We start from the raw sequence: 19,295 nt of genomic DNA, 5'->3' as shown, positions 1-19,295 counted from the left end.
GAAAATCACATCAGGTGACAAAATGGTGGACAATCACACAATACTTCAAATCATGGCCTAGGCAAGTTGACACACATTTTTGGGTGACACAATTCAATCCACAACAGTGGGCAAGGAGATTGCAGGTTCTAATCTTGGCTCTGCCACTCACTAGCTATATGACCTTGAGCAAATTACTTAATTCTTCATCTGTAAAACAGGGTTCATTATTAAGATTAAATAAATTAACCTTTGCAAAATGCTCAGGGTAGTGCTGGACCCACAGCAGCATTAAATGTTAGTTGAATAAGTACATTGTAGAAACAACGACCAACTCAGTAGCTATGAGCTCCCCGCCTAGTGCCTGAGTTGTGATACTGAAATACTGTTGTTAGGTGTCATGGAGTTGTTTCCAACTCATAGTGACCCTATGTCAACAGAACAAAACACTGCGCAGTCCAACTGAAAATACTGTTTACCTCTGAAAGAAACCAGAACTTGAAGAAATGACTGATTCCAGATCTGAGGCAGGAAATGTACAAAAGGAGTCTTGAACTTCTTTGCCATCCTGTATAGCAAGGAAGCCAATTTGAAGAAGTTTCCATTGGCCAAAGATGGGACAATTTGAGCTTCAATAAGGATAATAATTGCAATAATTCGAAACCCTACAAATATGTTTAAACCCATGACTTCATAGTAATATATGCAAATATTATTGCATATTTAAAACCTAATTGGTCACCTTCAGGGGATGATAGCAAACCAATTCGTGATCTTGAAAACTAATAAATAAGGGGAAAGAATATATCTTGTCTTTTCCTATATCTTTACCATTGGGTAACCAAAATTTTTAACCGAATAGTAAATGACTTAAAACTTCATAAAACTATTCCCATCAATAAATGAAAAAGAAGTGGTTAATTACAATACTAACATTTTGCAATCTCCACTGAATAAATGGATCCAGGCATCAGTGCATCAATGACTGCCAACAGCATAGAGACATTATGTGCTTCCTGAAGAAAGAACACACACCACCATTTCTAGTCTTGGGAAAGGGATTGATAGTACCTGAGTCTGATCAAGCTTCTGGATCCAGGTGCCAATTTGAAGGAAATACAGAGGACAAGGACAGTGGAACACAGTCGACTGCACCATGAGGATGTAGTCAGTAAAATTCAGACTGTGGGAAACTCTACAGGTCATTTAGCTCTAGTTCTTCAATAGACAAATTATAAAGGAAAAAAAAAAGGGGGAGGATGAAGGAAAAATTGTATATGATTAAAAAAAAAGGCAAGTATACTAGGTAGGTATTCTTAGATGGGGTGGGCAGGTGTATTTTTTCGGAGTAGGGCATTAGAGTTAGACTAGTAGAACCCATTGCCATCAAGTAGATTCCTACTCACAGTCAGAATACTCATAGTGAGGCTAAAGGACAGAGTAGAACTGCCCCATCAGGTTTCCAAGGAGTGGCTGGTAGGTTCGGACTGCTGACCTTTTGGTTAGCAGGCAAGCTCTTAACCACTGCGCCACCAGGGCTCCCAGATTAATAGAAGAGACTGCTAAAGAACTTCCTTAACTCAGCAACTACGGAGTAAACAAGTGGAGTCAAGTGCCCTCTAGTGATTAGTAAGACTAGACAACCACTTCCCTGCAGGAGGATTCTGGTTGTTCACAGTTAAATGGTTTCCTTGGTGGTATCAGTGTGTTCTTCCCCTCCCCTCAGAGTGGGGTTCCTGTGGGGTCCTTCTTGTCCTGTAGTACCTAGCACAGTGTAGAGTTGAATTGGGTCTCGGTATTTGTGCAAAGCTTTTTCAGGGTATTTTTCAAGCTGCAATACCTTTAATTATGATAGGAAAGGCTAGAAATGAAAGTTGAAATGATACAGTACATCAGACGTATCAAAGTTTCACCTAAATCTTAGTCATCTAATAAGTCCTTTAAAATCTGCATGCCTTTTATACTGGCCACTTATTCCTCGAGAGCTTGTGTCCTTTGTGCTTAGCACAATGCTTAAGACACTGATCAGTGCCCAGTTAATGTTTGCTCTGTTCAAGCTTCCTTCTAATACATTGTGAATCAAACCACTTTTCACCAGCTACACTGCTACCACCTATTTCAAGTTTCGAGTTTTTATCCCCTGCACTACTGTAATGACGCTCTAACTGACTTTTCTGCTTCTCTTCTGGGTGTCCCCCCTCCTCACCTAGTCTGTTCTTTACACAGTAGCTGTCTTAGTTTTTTCTTGTTGTTGTTAGGTGCTATAAAGTTGATTCCAACTCATATCAACCCTGTGTACAATCGAATGCAACACTGCCTGGTCCTGTGCCATCCTCATGATCATTGTTATGCTCGACCATTGTTGCAGCTGCTGTGTCAATTCATCTCGTTGAGGGTCTTCCTCTTTTTCGATGACCTACTTTACCAAGCATGATGTCCTTCTCCAAGGACTGATCCCTCCTGATAACATGTCCAAAGTATGTAAGATGTAGTCTCACCAACCTTGCTTTTAAGGGGCATTCTGGCCGTACTTCTTAGATTTGTTCATTCTTCTGACAGTCCATGGTATCTTCAATATTCTTCACCAACACCATAATTCGAAGGCATGAGTTTTTCTTTGGTCTTCCTTATTCATTGTCCAGCTTTCACATGCCTATGAGGCGATTAAAAACACCATGGCTTGGGTGAGGTGCACCTAAGACATCTTAGTTTCTTAGTGCCGCTATAACAGAAATACCAAAATGAGTGCCTTTAACAAACAGAAATCTATTTTCGCACATTTTGGAGGCTAGAAGTCTGAATTCAGCTCTAGGGGAAGATTTTCTCTGTCATCTTTAGGGGAAGATTCTTGTGTCTTTTCAGCTTCTGTACCTCAGTTCCTTGGTGCAACTGTGGCATCTATCTTTCCCTTATTGTGCTTCTTTGTTTCTGGGCCTAATCTGCTCTGTTTGTATCTTAAAAGTCGTTGGTTTAAGACACACGCTACACTGATATAATTTGATTAACATAACAAAGAAAAGCTTATTCCCAAATGGGATTACATCCATAAGCATAATCCTAAAACCCATTGCCATCAAGTTGATTCTGACTCTTGGTGACCCTATAGGACAGAGTAGAACTGACCCATAGGGTTTCCAAGGAGCACCTGGTGGATGTGAACTGCTGACTTTTTGGTTAGCAGACTTTTCGTTTAGCAGCCGTAGCTCTTAGCCACTATGCCACCAGGGTTTCCTCCACAAGTATAAGAGTTAGAATTTACAGGAGATACTTTTGGGGACACAATTCAATCCATAATCACAGTCATGAAACCTTTCAAAAATGTGTATCTTGTCACTTCCTTGATTAAGAACCTTCCCAATGTTTTCTCACTGGAGTTAGAATAAAATTCAAACTTCTCACCCTTGTCTACAATGCTCTAAATGATTTGTACTCTATGAGTATCTGTGATTGGTCTGACACTATATTTGTCAATGTTCAATATTCTCCAGCCATACTGACCTTTCTTCTTCCTTGAATAAATAAATGAAGCCTATTCTCACCTTTTTCTGCAACATTCTCCCTCAGAGCTTCTTCACATGGCTGGCTGCTTTTCATTACTGAGCTCTCAACTCGAAAGTCACCTTGTCAGTAATACTTTCCCAGATGGTCTTAACAAAGGTAACTACCCCCTCCCCTTCCAATCACTTTCTGTCTTATCTTGTTTTAATATCACTACCTTTAGTCATTTTATTTATTTATTTGCTTTATTACTGTCTTCCCAACAAGAATAAAAGCTCCATGAGCACAGGTACCTTGTCTGCGTAGTTTCACTACTCTATCCTTAGTACCTAGAACAGTGTCCGTAGGAAGTAGGTGCTCAATATAATTTTTTTTTTAAACTAATGCATGAAACACTGCTGTGGGTCATGTGGCAATGGGCTTTGGGGTGATTTTTAAAGAATGTATCTTTTTTATACTAGCGTGTCAGCTATTTGAGGGGAGAGGCCAGTACAGTGTCTGACACAGTAGTAGCTTAAGTAATTGCTTACAGAAAAAATAAACACGGGCTTTCCCCCCAGTTAGTAATATTGTGAACCCTCACATGCTTGATCTTGTTGTCACTTTTGGTCTCCTAACAGGGCTAGGTTAAAACTCTGGAAACTGAGGTTCGCAGGTTAGATGACTTATTCAGAGCCACACAGTGAGGAGAAGAGCTGTGGAAAGAACCCAGCGCTCTTTCCACTACACTGATACACAGTCCTCCACCCAGGGTCTGTGTCTGACAGGCTAATGTTAGTGAAAAGAACGGCAACGAATAGGAGCGAAAACCCGCGAGCCTCGAGACCAGTAACCTACAACTTGAAGTTCCGCATGCGCAGCAAAGCCCCCTGGCCGCGCAGTGCGCTCTGGGTCTTCTTCCTCCTGCGAACGTGCGGAGAGCCGGGCGCGTTGCATGGCGGGAGATACAAACGCCCGCGAAGTCTCCCCTCCTGGGGGAAGCCTGGAGGCTGTAATTGTTTTCTCTCTCGGCTCATTGGACGCATAGCTCTCCCGGAAGCGCGGGAGTCTCGGTTTGCCGGGGCTTAGTCTAGGCGGCTGTGGCCGCGGTGCCGTTAGAGGCCCCATTTCCCTGAGACATTACGGCATTTCTAGGTGAAACCCCTCCGGCAGTGGAGGGGTCTCCGCCCCCTCAGGCTGCCGGTAGGGAGGGGCCTTGAGGGTCCATCTTGTCGCTTGGGTCTGCCCTTTCTTCTCACCCCTCACCCAGCCCACCGCGAGGATGAGCTCGGCCGGGGTCCCCTCTTTCGAGAAGGAGCATCTCTGGATGTATCTGCAGGCACTCGGCTTTGAGCCAGGCCCAGCGACCACTGCCTGCGGAAAAATTGTGTCGCTCACGAATTTCGGAGTGTAAGGCCCGGGTTGGCGGGCGGTGGAGCCTTTGATGGGGGCGCGGAGTGAACCGCCCTTTTGCGGACCCCGCCAGTAGGTTGGCCAGAAGTGGTCGAGCGGTTACTGTGTGCCAGGCATTGCTCCCAGACGCTGCTAGTCTGGTGACAGAGACACAGACAGCATTAATTACAGAACAGTGCTGGGAGCGTGGGAGAAAGAGCTGGCGGTCTGCTTCAGCGAAGATCCCAGCCAAAAAAACCCTGTGGGGTAGTTCTGCAGCGTCACATGGGGTCGCTATGAGTCCAGGTAGACTTGAAGGCTCCTAACTGACAACAACAAAGAGCCTCAAGTGAGGTCAGAACTGAAAAGGTGGCAAACCGTAACTTGGTGGTAGAGGTGGCTGGTTTGAGAAGTAGGAGGATGTGGAATTGGTAGTGGAACAATACGTGCACATGCCTTTAGGATTCGAGGGGAGCCTTTTAAGGTGGTGGTGCTTTAAAGTTTACATTTTGAATTAGGAAACGAGGACATGCCACAGTTAACAAAAAACAGCAGAAAAGGGCATTAAAAGAAAAAGTAAAGCCGCTTACCCAATTTTGCTACTTCCACTGTGGTTATGACCATAAATCCAAATATTTTGTTTGTGTTTCTGTGTTTTCTGAACTTTAGGTGGTATCTATTACCTTCCCCACTATAGGCCAAGAAGGATTTGAGATACATAGCCCATTCCCATTCTCCTCAGTCTTCGTGCTTTTTGTAAATTATGTTATTTTTCAGTCTAGTGGCTTTGTATTTTTGGAAAAATTGTTTGGATTACGTGGATTAGAGGGAGAAGCAGGGCTTTGCAGTTATCTAGGCCTGAACTTGGGGGCAGCAGAAATGGAAAGAGGCTGTTCATTCGTTTGTTCCACAAATATTTATTAAACCCAATATTGGATCTGGGTATGCAGGGGTGAACAGAATAGACAAACTTTTCCCTTATGCAGTGTTAGCCTAGTGGGTGAACAAACCTTCAGCAAGTATCTTATTACAAATTATAATAGGTGCCAGAGAGGAAAGAACAGGATACTATGCAAAAAAATTAAAAGGCTCAAGAGATGGTAAAAAGAATGGATGGAGCTTCATTTGTGTTCTTCGAGGAATAGACATTCTAAGGACAACAGAATTGTTCTATATCGTTAGGCACGAGAACTTAAGAGAACAGTAATGCTAAGTCAAAAACTGTCACTTGTTTTGATTCCTTGGAATCACATTTGATGCCTTTCTTGATTCCTTATAATTTGTGTGACAATTCTTACAGGTCTTTGTTTTTTTTTTTAATTTTCTTACATTCTGTAGTTTTAGCCTTTATTTCGATCAGTTAGTGAAATTGGGACAGTAAAAACACGAAGGGACTTGCTAGGATTACATTATAAGGGTGGTTCTGGGAATAAAATTTAATGGTAAAGATCCTAGGCTTGGGTCAGATGACGTATTTATTTCAAATCACTGCTTTCCCACTTCCTTGTTATGTGATTTTGGGCAGGTTATCTAACCTCTCCAAATTTAAGTTTCTTCCTCTGCAAAATGAGGCTAATAGAATTACTTTCTTAGTGTCATTAGGATTAAATAAAATAATCCGTGTTAAAACCTCATTCAATTGTTGTGAAGATTAGATGAATTACTGCCTGTGAAAGGCTTGAAATAATATCTGGCAAATAGTAAACTCAATAATAAATGGTAGCATTTTTAGTGTTGTTTTTCATTAGATGTTGGTTGGTATTGTAATAGGCCATTGTTCTTTCTCCAGCTAGTTAGACTTTTCTTCCCTTGCCGTAGATTGTTTTCATCGCAATAAAGCAAGTTATGCCAGTTTTCTTACATTTGATGTGTATTTTCTAGGGATCAGAAAATATCCCTAGATAGTATAAAATGCACATGCATGAGAAAAATTAATTTGTCTTGACCTCTGGAAGAGAATGAAAAGTATTAATTTGTGTCAGACAGTTATACGGCTTTTGATGATGTTTAGTTTTATTAACCATTTTCCTTTTCTTTCCCTGCTTTTATTTTTTTTAAAACCACTAGGAACATGTTTGACAAGCTGAACCGTGACGCCTTTCAGATAGTTTCTTATTTTTTGTTTCAAATGCTGGACCAGTCTCTCACCAAAGAAGTTTTCAAGTGAGAAAAGACTTTTTTATTTTCTTAAGTAGTCATTCTCAAATTTGAAAATGGACTGAATATACCTTGATATTAAGCCAGAATTTCAAATTTGGCCTTTGACTATTATTTTGAATGGGTGCCGCAAAACTCAGGTTTGAGTCTTGGAAATTTAGTAATTAATCTTTTTAAATCTGAGTGACTTTTGGTTTTTTTGGTAGTTATCTTAAAGTCACATGTCATAAAATTATTGTGTATTTCATAGATAAGGTAGATTTTGTTTTATAAAATTAGTTCCTAGCATTCTTCATGGTCTTAATTATTAGGCAAAACAATCAACTGGTTCTAACCTATCTGTGCGCTCAGTTTTACCCAACTTTTTTACTAAGTACCCATGCCTTACTCTTTTTTCTTGTAAGCATGTTATTTGTTTTGTGTTTTTTCACTTTCCAATTCACTGTAAATTCTTATTTTTGTCATTGATATATATTAATATTAAAGTGCTATCTGCCGCAGGCATAAATCATACCTATTAAGTTTAACCTATTGTTACGGTCTGTTGAATATCAAATAGTTTAAGAAGGAACTATAAATATGAGCACTTACAGCCTTGGTTCCATGTTATTTTGCATGCGATTTAGGTTTCTTTTATCTGAAAAAGTGTTCCAGAGATTATTTTTGCTCTTTTCCTGAGGCATGCATTTTTAATTTTTTTTTCATGTAGAGTAAAACTCCATTAAAAGGTATCAATTTTTTGCTTAGGTTTTTTTTTTCCCCTCTAAGTATTATTGTTATAAAATTAATGGTATATAACAAACCATCTGCCCTTTTAACCATTTTTACATGTACATTTCAATGACATTAATTATATTCACCATGTTGTACAACCATCACTACTACCATTTTCAATTTTTTCCCATCACCCTTAACAAAATCTCAGTACCCCTTAGGCAGTAACACCTTATTTATCCAATTCAGAAAATATAGAAAAAGGTAGAAGAGGAAGTAAAATTCGTTCCTAGACCTACTGACCACAGAATGTTATTGTTGATTATTTCAACTGTTTGGTTGTCTTTTTCTATGTATATTTAATTTTTTTTCTGTGCATATAAAAAATTAAACTTTTATTATAAATAAATATTAAAAACATGGGACATTGAACAAATGATTCTATCGTAGAATAAAAGCTTAGACAAAATTCTTATTATCAGGGGAAAACATTAGGTAGATTATAAAGTCTAGTATTTTGACTAAAGGTGAAGCAGAACTTTTTCACATTTTTATGTCTTATTTAGCCACAAAACAGTAGCACCCGCTGACTGTGATGTGGGTTATCTGTAGGAGTCGTATCTGTCATGTTCTTCCTCTTTTGTGCTTCATGTGTAACCATTGCTGTCTCTCCAGCAAGATTTCTTTTTTTGTCAGGCTTAGCATACAAATTTATTTATACTATCTTTATACGTTAGCCCAGTGGATCCATTGAGAATGTTGACGTCTTTAGCTGATTTTCAGTAATTTTAACAGCTATTCATACCCGCGGAACCCTGGTGGGGCGGTGGGTAAGAGCTTGGCTGCAAACCAATCCTAGGCGGTCCTTGGAAGCCCTATGGAAGAGTTCTACTCTGTCCTGTGGGGTTGCTGTGAGTTGGAAATGACTCGATGACGATGGGTGTTTTTTAATTCATACCTTTATTTAATATACTCATTCATCAATTATTTGCGCTAAGCTGAACTCAACCAAATAGATATTTTTAAAGAAAAATACCCAATTTCTCAGGTTGCTCTCTCTCTTTAGCTGAACTCTGAGAACATTAGCTTTAATCCATTTAGCATTAATGTTTCTAGTTTAGGAGATAAGTTTTATATTTTTAAATTTTACTGAGTTTGTTTTTTTGTTCATAATTCTAATGTTCCTATTTTTGTTTTTAAGATTTTGCTGGCCTCCATTTGACCAAAAACGTGATGCTGAATTCCGGAAGCATTGCTGTGAATGGTTAAAAAAAATTTCTGTAAGTGTTTCTGTTCTGAAAGAGTCAAACTTGAAGAATTAAAAAAAAACTACACTAACTCTTTGAGGTGAAATCTTGTTAATGCTTTTATGCTAACAGTATAAGCAAGGAAATATTAGAGTAATATTTTTAGGTAGGTTTTGGTTGAGACTGTAGGTTTCTAATAAGCCAGCTTTGTTGAGTAGGCGCACTGGAAATAGATTTTAGGGATTGTAGGAGTTTATATCATAGTTTTTTTGAGAAGAAAACTTTTTTTGATCATAGATTATTTTAGCTTATTTCCCCAAATAGTATCAATAATTGTGGCTTTATTATTATAACTATTTTCTGTGACCAATTGTTTTATGACCTAGGGTTGAGAAAAGTTCAAAAATTCAAACTTATTGTTCAAAACGGAATAATCTGATCAGCCCTTTTATGCTAGAGTTACGGAATACCTGGGAGGCTTAAACTAAATGGTGACCCCTGTATTGTAGAGCTTTAGAATGAGTGTCTTAGTCATCTAATGCTGCTATAACAGAAATACCACAAGTCGATGGCTTTAACAGAGAAATTTATTTCTTCCCAGTAAAGTAGGCTAAAAGTCCAGATTCAGGGCGTCAGCTCTAGGGGAAGGCTTTCTTTGTCTGTCGGCCTTCTCATCAATCTTCCCCTGGACTAGAAGCTTCTCCGCGCAGGAACCCTGGGTCCAAAGGATGTGCTCTACTGGCACTGCTTTCTTGATGGTATGAGGTCATCCCTCTCTGCTCTCTTCCCTTTCCTTGTTATCTCTTGAGAGATAAAAGGTGATGCAGTCCACACCCCAGGGAAACTCCCTTTACATTGGATCAGGGATGTGACCTGGCTAAGGGTGGTGTTACAATCCCACCCTAATGCTCTTTAATGTAAAATTTAAGTCACAAAATGGAGGACAACCACAGAATACTGGGAATCTTGGCCTAACCAAGTTGACACATATTTTTGGGGGACATAATTGAATGCATGACAATGATCTACTTTCTCTATCACTTACAGACTTTTGGAAATCTTTGCAATCTTGTAATCTAACTTTAAAAAAAAATCCTTACACCTTTAGAGAATATATTGGGAGCTCTATGCTGAGTGTTCCTGAATCTACCACATTTTTCTTTAGCCCCACAAAATTGATAAGCATTTTGAAAGACTAATTTTTAAGAGTTTCAGGTGTACTGTACCATAGGTATATATATCTTCTATACCAAAATAAATAAACCCGTTGCTGTTGAGTTGATTCCAACTCATAACCAAAACTCCATATCTCGTATAACCAAAACCAAACCACACCTGTTGCCATCGAGTCGATTCCGACTTGTACTGACCCTATAGTACAGCGTAGAACTGCCCCATAAGGGTTTTCATGGAGCACCTGGTGGATTCAAACTGCCAACCTTTTGGTTAGCAACCGTAGCTCTTAACCACTACGCCACCAGGGTTTCCAATATCTCCTATGGGAGCATATAAACACTTCTTTATGGTAGGTTTAAAAATAAATTTCACCAGGGCAAAACTTTGTTTTTATCTATTCTAGGCTATTTCAGCAAATATAAACGTTAATAAGCTACAGTGTGCCAGGCATTGAGCCAGCTGCTAGATTTAGAAAGACGAATTAGACTCAAGCATACGTATAATTGTTATTCTAGGTCCTCAAATCCTCAACAGTGATTTGCCATGCTAGGTATTTTGTTTGTAGCTGTCTCTAACAAAGTAGGGAAAAGGTTCGGTCCAGCTTTTTTTTTTTTTTTTAATAATAAGGAAGTTTATTATTATAGGATGGCTAAAGAATTGGTTATCCCTTTGGCTTAACATGAGGGAACACAGCCTGAAGAGAGGATCAGTGAGCTGAAGATGGCAGAAAGGGAAGATGAGAAGAACCTGGGTCCTTGATGGTGTTGAGCGTTAGGCAGCTCTAACTCAAAGGCAGCTATAGTAACAGCAGCCTGCAGTCCTTTGTTTGAGGGCTGTCTATTCTGTGCATAAAGGCTGAAGGGGGCTCCACGGGGCTCCAGTGGACAGAGCACACCTTTAGGCAGAGTTACAGCTGCTCAGTGTTGGAAGCTGTTAGGATGGTGTGCTAAGGGGACAGGAGTGGGCACCATCAGCTTTTGTTACAGTGGACCTTTAGTCCAGCATGTGACTTAAAAATTATTCTAAAATTGGATTAAGCAGGGTATACATTTTTATTGTGGTAAAAATGCCTTCTATGCGTTTGTTTCATTGCTTTGAAAATGTTGGGTGCTTTGGAGTTGATTCCGACTCATGGCGACCACATGTGACAATAGAACTGCCCCATAGGGTTTTCTTGGCAGTAATCCTTACAGAAGCAGTTCGCCAGGTCTTTCTCCCATGGGGCTGCTGGGTGGATTTAATCTGCCAGCCTTTCGGTTAGTAGCCAAGTGCTTAACCACTGCACCTTCATGGTTCCTTATACTTCAAAAATAGTATGATGTAAAAATGAGGTGTTATTTTTAAGAAAATCTTCAAATTGTTTCTTTTTTCTGTAGGCTGAATGTGGAGGTAGCTTTCCTCAGGTTGTTGGCTCACTGTTTATTTCTCCTGGAGGTCCGAAGTTTGTTCATCTGATGTACCATTTTGCAAGATACGTTGCAATAAAATATATTAAAACCTATTCTAAAAGTAAGTTAAGTTTATAGTAGGAATTTTTTTTTTCTTTTTGATTCTTCAATTTTTATTATTCTTTACAGTTTGTGAACTACCCGGGGATTTTAATAAAGCAAGTAAGTTCATGTACCTCAAAAGCAAATACTAATATTTTACTGAAACTGTAGTTTGAAATCGTCTTATAATGAGCATAAGTATACAGATTATTTTATTATACAAGGATCAGGAAACTTTCTATAGAAGGTCAGGTAGCAAATATTTTAGGCTTTGTTGGTGACTTACCATCTCTATACATATATTTTTTTTTATTTTTTACAACCCTTTAAAAAGTGGAAACCATTTGTAGCTTGCAGGCCTCACAGAACCAGGAAGTGGGTCAGATCTGAGCTCCAGGTCCTGGTTGGCCAGCCCCTGCTCTAATACGTTGTGCTAAATGTACTTTAGTTTGTATTTGAGATTTATTTTTGTTACTGGCAATGTGTTGGAATTTTTTTTATTTGTTTTGATCTATTTGCTAATTTATGGAAACGAAAAATTGATTTTTTCAAGCTAATACTTCTAAAGTATGCTGCTTGTAGCTTATTCAGTTTGCTGATCTGTTTGATTGGTTTATGCTCACAAAACATAGACAATACAAAAAAGTTGAGACAATAACCCTATCCATATTCCAGCTTCTGGAGAGAGCCATTGCTGACATTTTGGTTTACTTCCTTTTAGTGTTTTTTAGTGCATATATTATATCTGTACCTTTTCTTTATTTTGAATAGGTAGTGCATTCTCCTGTCTTGAAAATCAAAAAATAAAAGGTCTTCCACCTGTGTTCTCTCGCTACCTTGTTTTCCTTATTAGAGGCAACCAGTGTAATCAGTAATACAAGGAAATATGTATATGTTCTTTCCTTTTCTTTTTTTAAACCATGTGTGGTAACATTTTACGTGGTTTTTTTTTTTTTTTTGGTAGGGGGGAGGTGGAAGCATAATCTTTAATTGTGCTACTCAGCCAAACAGGACAAGGAACAGCAGAAAAATGACCTTAATGCTGTAATTGTAACTGAAACATCTAAATTGCTAGAGTTTTTTTTACAATCCTTTCAGTAATTATGAAAGTTGATAATATCAGTCTTGAGTACATTATGTAGGGAAGTCTTTGTAATCATTGCTCTTCTGCTGACGAGTATACATACAGTTTTGAATCTTGCTTTTTCTCCTTGACATTATATCTTAGAGACCTTCCCATATCAATTCGTGGAGTTTTCTGGTTTTCATTCTTTATAACTACACAATGTTGCATTGATTGGACATACCATGATTTATTAAACCAGCCTTCTGATGTTAATTTGCATTCCCTCTACCCAGTCTTTTGCTGTAAAAACAATGCTACAGTGAAAAACTTTATACATATATCAATTTATGTTTATTAGTATTTTTAGGAGAATAATTCCCGAAAGATAAATTGCTTGGCTAAAGTCATTGTGCATGTGTAATTTGCTAATTATTACCTGATTATTTTCCCTAGAGGTTGGACAATTTATACTTCCATCACCAGTGTATTGAGATGGTCAGTTTTTCCATAGACTCAACAACATAGTGTATGATCAGACCTTTTTATCTTTTCAGTCGGATAGGTTAAAAATGGAATGTCAGTGTAGTTTTAATTTGTATTTCTCATTACTAGTGTGGTTGAAAATTACTATGTTTAAGAGCAATTTGAGCTTTTTTTATACTCATGTTCGTATTCTTTGTCCATACTTTTCTTAGATTATTGGTCTTTTTATTTTATCATTTGTGATATAACATATAAACTTTTTTGTTCTTCCGTGAATGATTTTTTTCCTTTTTCATACATATGTGATTCTGCTTGATAAACATATGCATATTTTTCATTTCATATAACATAAGCGTTTCTTAGTTTTTCTGTTATAGATCTGCCCTAATTACGTGTAACTCAAGTTTTATTTTTTTTATTAAATCTATGTATTTTGATTTAACAAGAGTTTGTTGTTCGTTACATGCTAGAAGCTATAAGGTTTCTAAGCATGGGTTGTCCTATTTCTGATTTAAAGCAATTCCAGTGAACATATTGAGTCTGTAAATGAGTCTTAGAATTCAACAAACTTATTCCCTGTTAAGCCTTTAGAAACTGGGGTGGTTTCTTTGGGGTAATTCTAGGACCTAAATTAGTGACGTTTAAGTGCATCGTGGGGTTCCCAATTTGCAGGAATTCTTATCTTTATTGAACCATGTTAAACTAGTAGAATTTATTACATGAAAAAACCTGGACTCTGAAATGTTTGGATGAATAATTCTCACGACCTGCTTTGATCATTAGTGACATAGCCAAGAATTGCTTGAGAAATGGAGAATATGTTTAATTAGTGTTCTGTACTGTTGATCCTAGTAAGAGGAAAAGTAAGCTGATGGCAGCCATGCGGGTGATGTGCTCTCCCTGTTTCTTTTAACTGACTTTCTTTGTTGTTAAAAGATAAAGAAGAGTTGTTGAAAGATCCTGTTAAAAAGAATAGCTGCTTGTATATATAACAATGTATAGTAGATAGATCATGTCGTGAACGAGCTGTGTATTTTGGGCAAATGGGCTCTAAAAGCTTTCAATTTGTAAAACAACTTAACTTCAAATATCCTTTTTTATTTGCCTATTTAAAAATAAGTCATTGGTTTTTAACATCACCTGTATTTTTTGTATTCATGTGGCATACTGGCATTTAAGGAGTTGGGGGTTATATGAGTTAATTTAATCTCTTGAAATAAATAAAAATTCAACATTTTCGAAATTTAATCGTTTGTAAGTCTAAGTTTTCTGTAATCTTTTGTTCCGCATAGATTCTTCTGTACATTTTATAGATACGTTTAATGTAAAGCCACAAGATTCGCATAAGTGCATTGCCAGATGCCATATAGCACGGAAGAAATTTTTCCAAATTTTGCAGAGAGAAGATTGCGTTATCCAAAAATATCAGGAAAATGCACAGTAAGTATAGTACTTTGATAGTGAGAAAATGAAAATTCCTTTCTTTTTAAACAAATGTCAGAAGTATAACTTCAGTGGAAATAATCCATGCCTACTTTAAAACTGTTAAGCGCTTGACTACCAGCCAAAAGATTGATGGTTCGAACCCATCCAGAGATGCCTCGGAAGACAGGCCTGGCAGTCTGCTGCAGTGAGATCACAGCTTTGAAAACCCATGGAGCAGATATAATTTGCACACATGGGGTTGCCACGAGTTGGAATCAACTCGATGGCAACTAATAACACTTCAAAACATTAGCTATTATCTTTCAATTTTAAAGCCAGAGGGCTTCTTAATAAAATATTTGAAAACTTTAGGCATGCTGTAAGTGAAAGTTTAGAGAGAAGGGAAAAATTATCTTAATTCAAAACGTTGAAATTTCAGTAAGACAGAAAATGATACTGGTGAGGAGTGAGCTTCTTGGCTCAAGTAGACACATGAGACTGTCTGGGCAGTTACTGTCTGGAGGAGAGATGAGAAGGCAGAGGGGGACAGAAGCTGGCTGAATGGACATGGGAAAACAGGGTGGAGAGAAGGAGCGTGCTGTCTCATTGGGAGAAGCAACTAGGAGTATATAGCAAAAAAATGTACGAGAGACTGACTTGATTTGTAAACATTCACTTGAAGCACAAAAAAAATTTCAGTTTTCATATTTTTCAAATATGAAACTATTTTTTAAAAGTTGTAATTGGTGTTTGTTCCATTTTGTATCCTTTTGTAAAATTTCTTTCTGTAAATTTTCCGTATTGCCATAACATACTAGTTTTTATGTCTGTTTACTAATCTGTTGAGTAGGTATTCCATTAAGTAGATTTTCTGTCAAATAGATATTCCATACTTTATTTAAAGTATTTCATACTATTTTGTATTTCATCTATTCAGCAAGCTTTTTTTTTTTTTCATGTCAACTATGTGCTAGATTTTGTTTAGGCACTGGTGTTATAGCATTAAACAAGACAGGCGGGCTTATTATACTCTAGAAGCAGATAGCATCTCATTTTTTACAGCTATAAACAACTACAGTAAGATAACTTTTAAAATATTGTGTTATCTTTTTAATTTTTTATTGTGGTTTTGGTGAAGGTTTACAGAGCAAATTAATTTCCCATTCAATAGTTCGTATACAGATTGTTCCATGACATTGATTGCAATCACCACAAGGTGTCAGCACTCTCCCCATTACCACCCCGAGTTCCCTATTTTCATTTGTTTGGTTTTCATGCTTCTTCTGTCTTCTCATCTTTGCTTCCGGGTAGATGTTGCCCTTTTGGTCTCATATAGATGATTGTTCTAAGAAGCATTTCCTCACTGATGTTGTTTATTTTGTAGGCCTGTCAATTATTTGGCTGAAAGGTGATCTATGGGAATGGCTTCAGTTCTGAGTTAAAAGATGTCTAAGGGCGTAGTCTCAGGGGTTCCTCCAGCCTCTCTTGGACCAGAAATCTGGTCTTTTTTATGTATTGGAATTTCGTTCTCTGTATTTTTTTCTCTCTCCAACTTGGCCTTTTATTGTGATCCTGGTCAGAGTGGCTGGTAGTGGTAGCTGGGCACCATCTAGTTCATATGGTTTCAGGCTAGTGGAGGCTGTGGTTCCTGTGGTTCGTAAGTCCTTTGGACTAATTATTTCCTTGAGTCTTTGGTTTCCTTCACTCTTCTTTGCTCCAGACGGAAAGAGACCTATAGTTGTATCTTAGATGGTTTCTCACAAGCTTTTAAGACCCCCATACACTACTCACCAAAGTAGGATGTAGAACATTGTCTTTATGAACAACGTTATGCCAGTTTATCTAGATGTCTCCTGAATACGGTGGTCCTTAGCCTTCAAGCCCAGTAACTGTGTCCTGTGAACTGTTTGGTTGTGTCTAGGATGTTTTCATGACTGTGTACCCTGTGTGCTCTATTATGCATACGAGTATACATGCCGCACGTATGTATGTATGTAGAAATAACCACAGCCAAACCTATATATGCATGTGGATGTACGCCTGTACGCCCTCCCATACCCATTGACCATACATATCTACCTATGTGGCCACTCATAAAATATTGTTTATTTTTACTGTTGTTGCAGGATTGTATGTGTTGTATTTAGTGTCATTGCCTTTTATCCTTATGTACCTCTCAGTGTCTTCTCTTGCCTTGGTAATGCTGTGTTGACTGCCCCCATATTGTGTATTGCCTTTCCCTTCACCAGAGTTAACAAGCGTCTACTCTAGTTAGTCATTTTCCCTCTGTCCCCCTCCCATTCCTGATAACCGTCAAAAAATGTTTTTCTGTGTGTAAACCTTTTCTTGACTGTTAATAATAGTGATTTCATACAATATTTGTCCTTTTGTGATTGACTTATTTTACCGAGCATAATGTCTTCGAGATTCATACATGTTGTGAGATGTTTTGTGAATTCATTATTCTTTATCGTTGTGTAGTATTCCATTGTGTATATGTACCACGGTTTGTTTATCCATTCGTCTATTGATGGGCACTTAGATTATTTTCATCTTTTTGTTATTGTGAATACTGCGGTGAACATGGGTGTGCGTATGTCTGTTTTTGTCACGGCTCTTATTTCTGTTGGATATGTACCTAGGAGTGGGATTGCTGGATCATATGGTATTTCTAGCTTGTTAAGGAAGCACCATACCTTTTTCCTTAGTGGTTTTACCATTTTACGTTCCCACCAGAGGTGTTTAATAAGAGTTCCAGTCTCCCTACAACCTCGCCAGCATTTGTTTTCTGTTTTTTTGATTAGTGCCATTATTGCTGGGTTGAAATGGTATCGCATCGTAGTTTTGTTTTGCCTCTCTTTAATGGCTAATGACTGTGAGCATCTCTTCATGTATTTTTTAGCTGCCTGGATGTCGTCTTTGCTGAAGTGTCCGTTCATGTCTGTCATGGATTGAATTATGTCCCCCTAAAATTTTTTTTTTTTTTTTTTTAATATGTGTATTAGTTTGACTGGGCCATGATTCCCCGTCTGTGTGACTTTACTACATGTTGTAAATTCTGCCTCTACGATGTTAATGAGGGAGGGTGGGCGGCAGTTGTGTTAGTGAGACAGGACTCAATCTACAAGGTTGGCTTGTGTCTTGAGGCAATCCCTTGAGATACAGAAGAGAGAAGCTAGCAGAAACACAGGGGACCTCATTCCACCAAGAAAGCAGTGCCAGGAGCAGAGCGCGTCCTTTGGACTAGGGGTCCCTGCACAGATAAGCTGCTAGTCTGGGGGAAGATTGATGAGAAGGCCGACAGAGAAAACCTTCCCCTGGAGCTGACACCCTGAATTTGGACTTCTAGCCTACTTTTCTGTGAGAAAAACTTTTCTTTGTTAAAACCATCCACTTGTGGTATTTGTGTTACAGCAGCACTAGATGACTAAAACAGTGTCCTTTGGGTATTTGTTAATTAGATAGTTCGTCTTTTTGTTGTTGAGGTGTTGAGGTTTCCTCAATGCGTTATCTTTATTAAAGCTACAAAATCCTTTGAAATGGCCTTAAAACTGAAGTGTGGCTTGACAGCTTTAGATAACGTTTAAATTCGTTGTGTAGGTATGTGAGACAAAGGTAAGAGAGCCAGAGTACTCTTATTGTCCACCGACATTTTTACTCAAAGAATTTAGAGTAGAAGTCATGGCCCATCTCAACATCAGCTTGTCTGTTCGATCACACCTGTGCCTTAAAGCAGTGTCCATTGGAGGGAGTTCCAGGTCCTTTAGTGGCCTGCTGGGTATATTTAGAAGACTAGTCCCCAGAAGCCTTGAGCAAAGATATGAAAAGACCAAAAATATCAAAGTGGGCTATACTAGTGGATTGCAATGGGATTATAAATTGATATCTTTGTTTTTTGCAGATTCTTAGTTAAGCAAGTACGAGAATTGAGAGCAGAATATATAGGACTGCAAAACCACATAAAAAAGTAAGTGACTTAGAGTTGAAAGTCGCCTTAGATTTTAGTTAAGGTTCTCTGTTTTACAGGTGAGGAAACTGAGAGTCCCAGAAACATTAATAAAGATAATATGTAAATAGCTAGACAGTGATAAGACTAAAACATAGTTCTGACTCCTAGTCTAGTTCTTTCCAGTGCATTATTGTTGCCTTGAGCTAGAATTTTATTTCGGTTTTTAATTGGAATGGTTGTTATTGGATGGGTTTGTAGGTTAGTTAGCTCTTTGAATATTAAATTACCATGTGATTTTCTTGTGGCTAATTAGATTAATTTTTACCTAGAATGGAACCCTGTGATGACCAAAGTAATCTACAAGAGAAAGTTCAAAAGGTGAGACAACTTTTGAAGGAGAGATTTAATCTCTCTTAGGATATGCAGTGTTTGCTCTATCGGTTGGACTTCTATAGTTTCTTTCTGTAGCGCTGTTACTAGTATTATTATTTTTTAAACTCTGCTTGGTATAGAGGATATATAAAGGGATCAGCAGAGTGCTTCTAAAACTCATGAATATACTGGAAAAAATTAGCTTGGAATTTATAAGATTAAATATATACAAAAGTATTTTTAAATGTGGTTACTTTAAAATCTTTTATGCCAGTAAGAAAAGCTTGGCTTGCTTGGAATTTAATCAGTATTAATTTATCTAAATAAAATGTATTAACTGAAGGGAGATAGCAAGTGCAGAAGAAAAC

The 19,295-nt window shown here is 38.0% G+C and overlaps 1 protein-coding gene across 2 annotated transcripts in view; it reads left to right on the top strand.

The window, feature by feature from the left end:
• The first annotated feature begins 4,394 nt into the window (after nucleotides 1-4,394).
• Nucleotides 4,395-19,295, top strand: part of HAUS6 (HAUS augmin like complex subunit 6) — a 37,913-nt gene continuing 23,012 nt past the window's right edge. The window contains exons 1-7 of one of the 2 annotated variants that reach the window (XM_049895932.1): nucleotides 4,395-4,866; nucleotides 6,916-7,011; nucleotides 8,921-8,999; nucleotides 11,519-11,651; nucleotides 14,474-14,621; nucleotides 18,508-18,573; nucleotides 18,885-18,933. In XM_049895932.1, coding sequence (XP_049751889.1) covers nucleotides 4,739-4,866; nucleotides 6,916-7,011; nucleotides 8,921-8,999; nucleotides 11,519-11,651; nucleotides 14,474-14,621; nucleotides 18,508-18,573; nucleotides 18,885-18,933 — 699 coding nt within the window. In that variant the 5' untranslated portion in view covers nucleotides 4,395-4,738. Of the gene's footprint in view, nucleotides 4,867-6,915; nucleotides 7,012-8,920; nucleotides 9,000-9,567; nucleotides 9,725-11,518; nucleotides 11,652-14,473; nucleotides 14,622-18,507; nucleotides 18,574-18,884; nucleotides 18,934-19,295 lie in introns of those variants that run through there. The other variant, XM_049895933.1, reaches the window with a different exon arrangement.

This window comes from Elephas maximus, chromosome 9 (genome assembly GCF_024166365.1).
Source record: "Elephas maximus indicus isolate mEleMax1 chromosome 9, mEleMax1 primary haplotype, whole genome shotgun sequence".
Lineage (NCBI taxonomy): Eukaryota > Metazoa > Chordata > Mammalia > Proboscidea > Elephantidae > Elephas > Elephas maximus.
The sequence above is the reverse complement of the archived record's forward strand: the minus strand, read 5'-3'. Positions and strand labels throughout refer to the sequence as shown.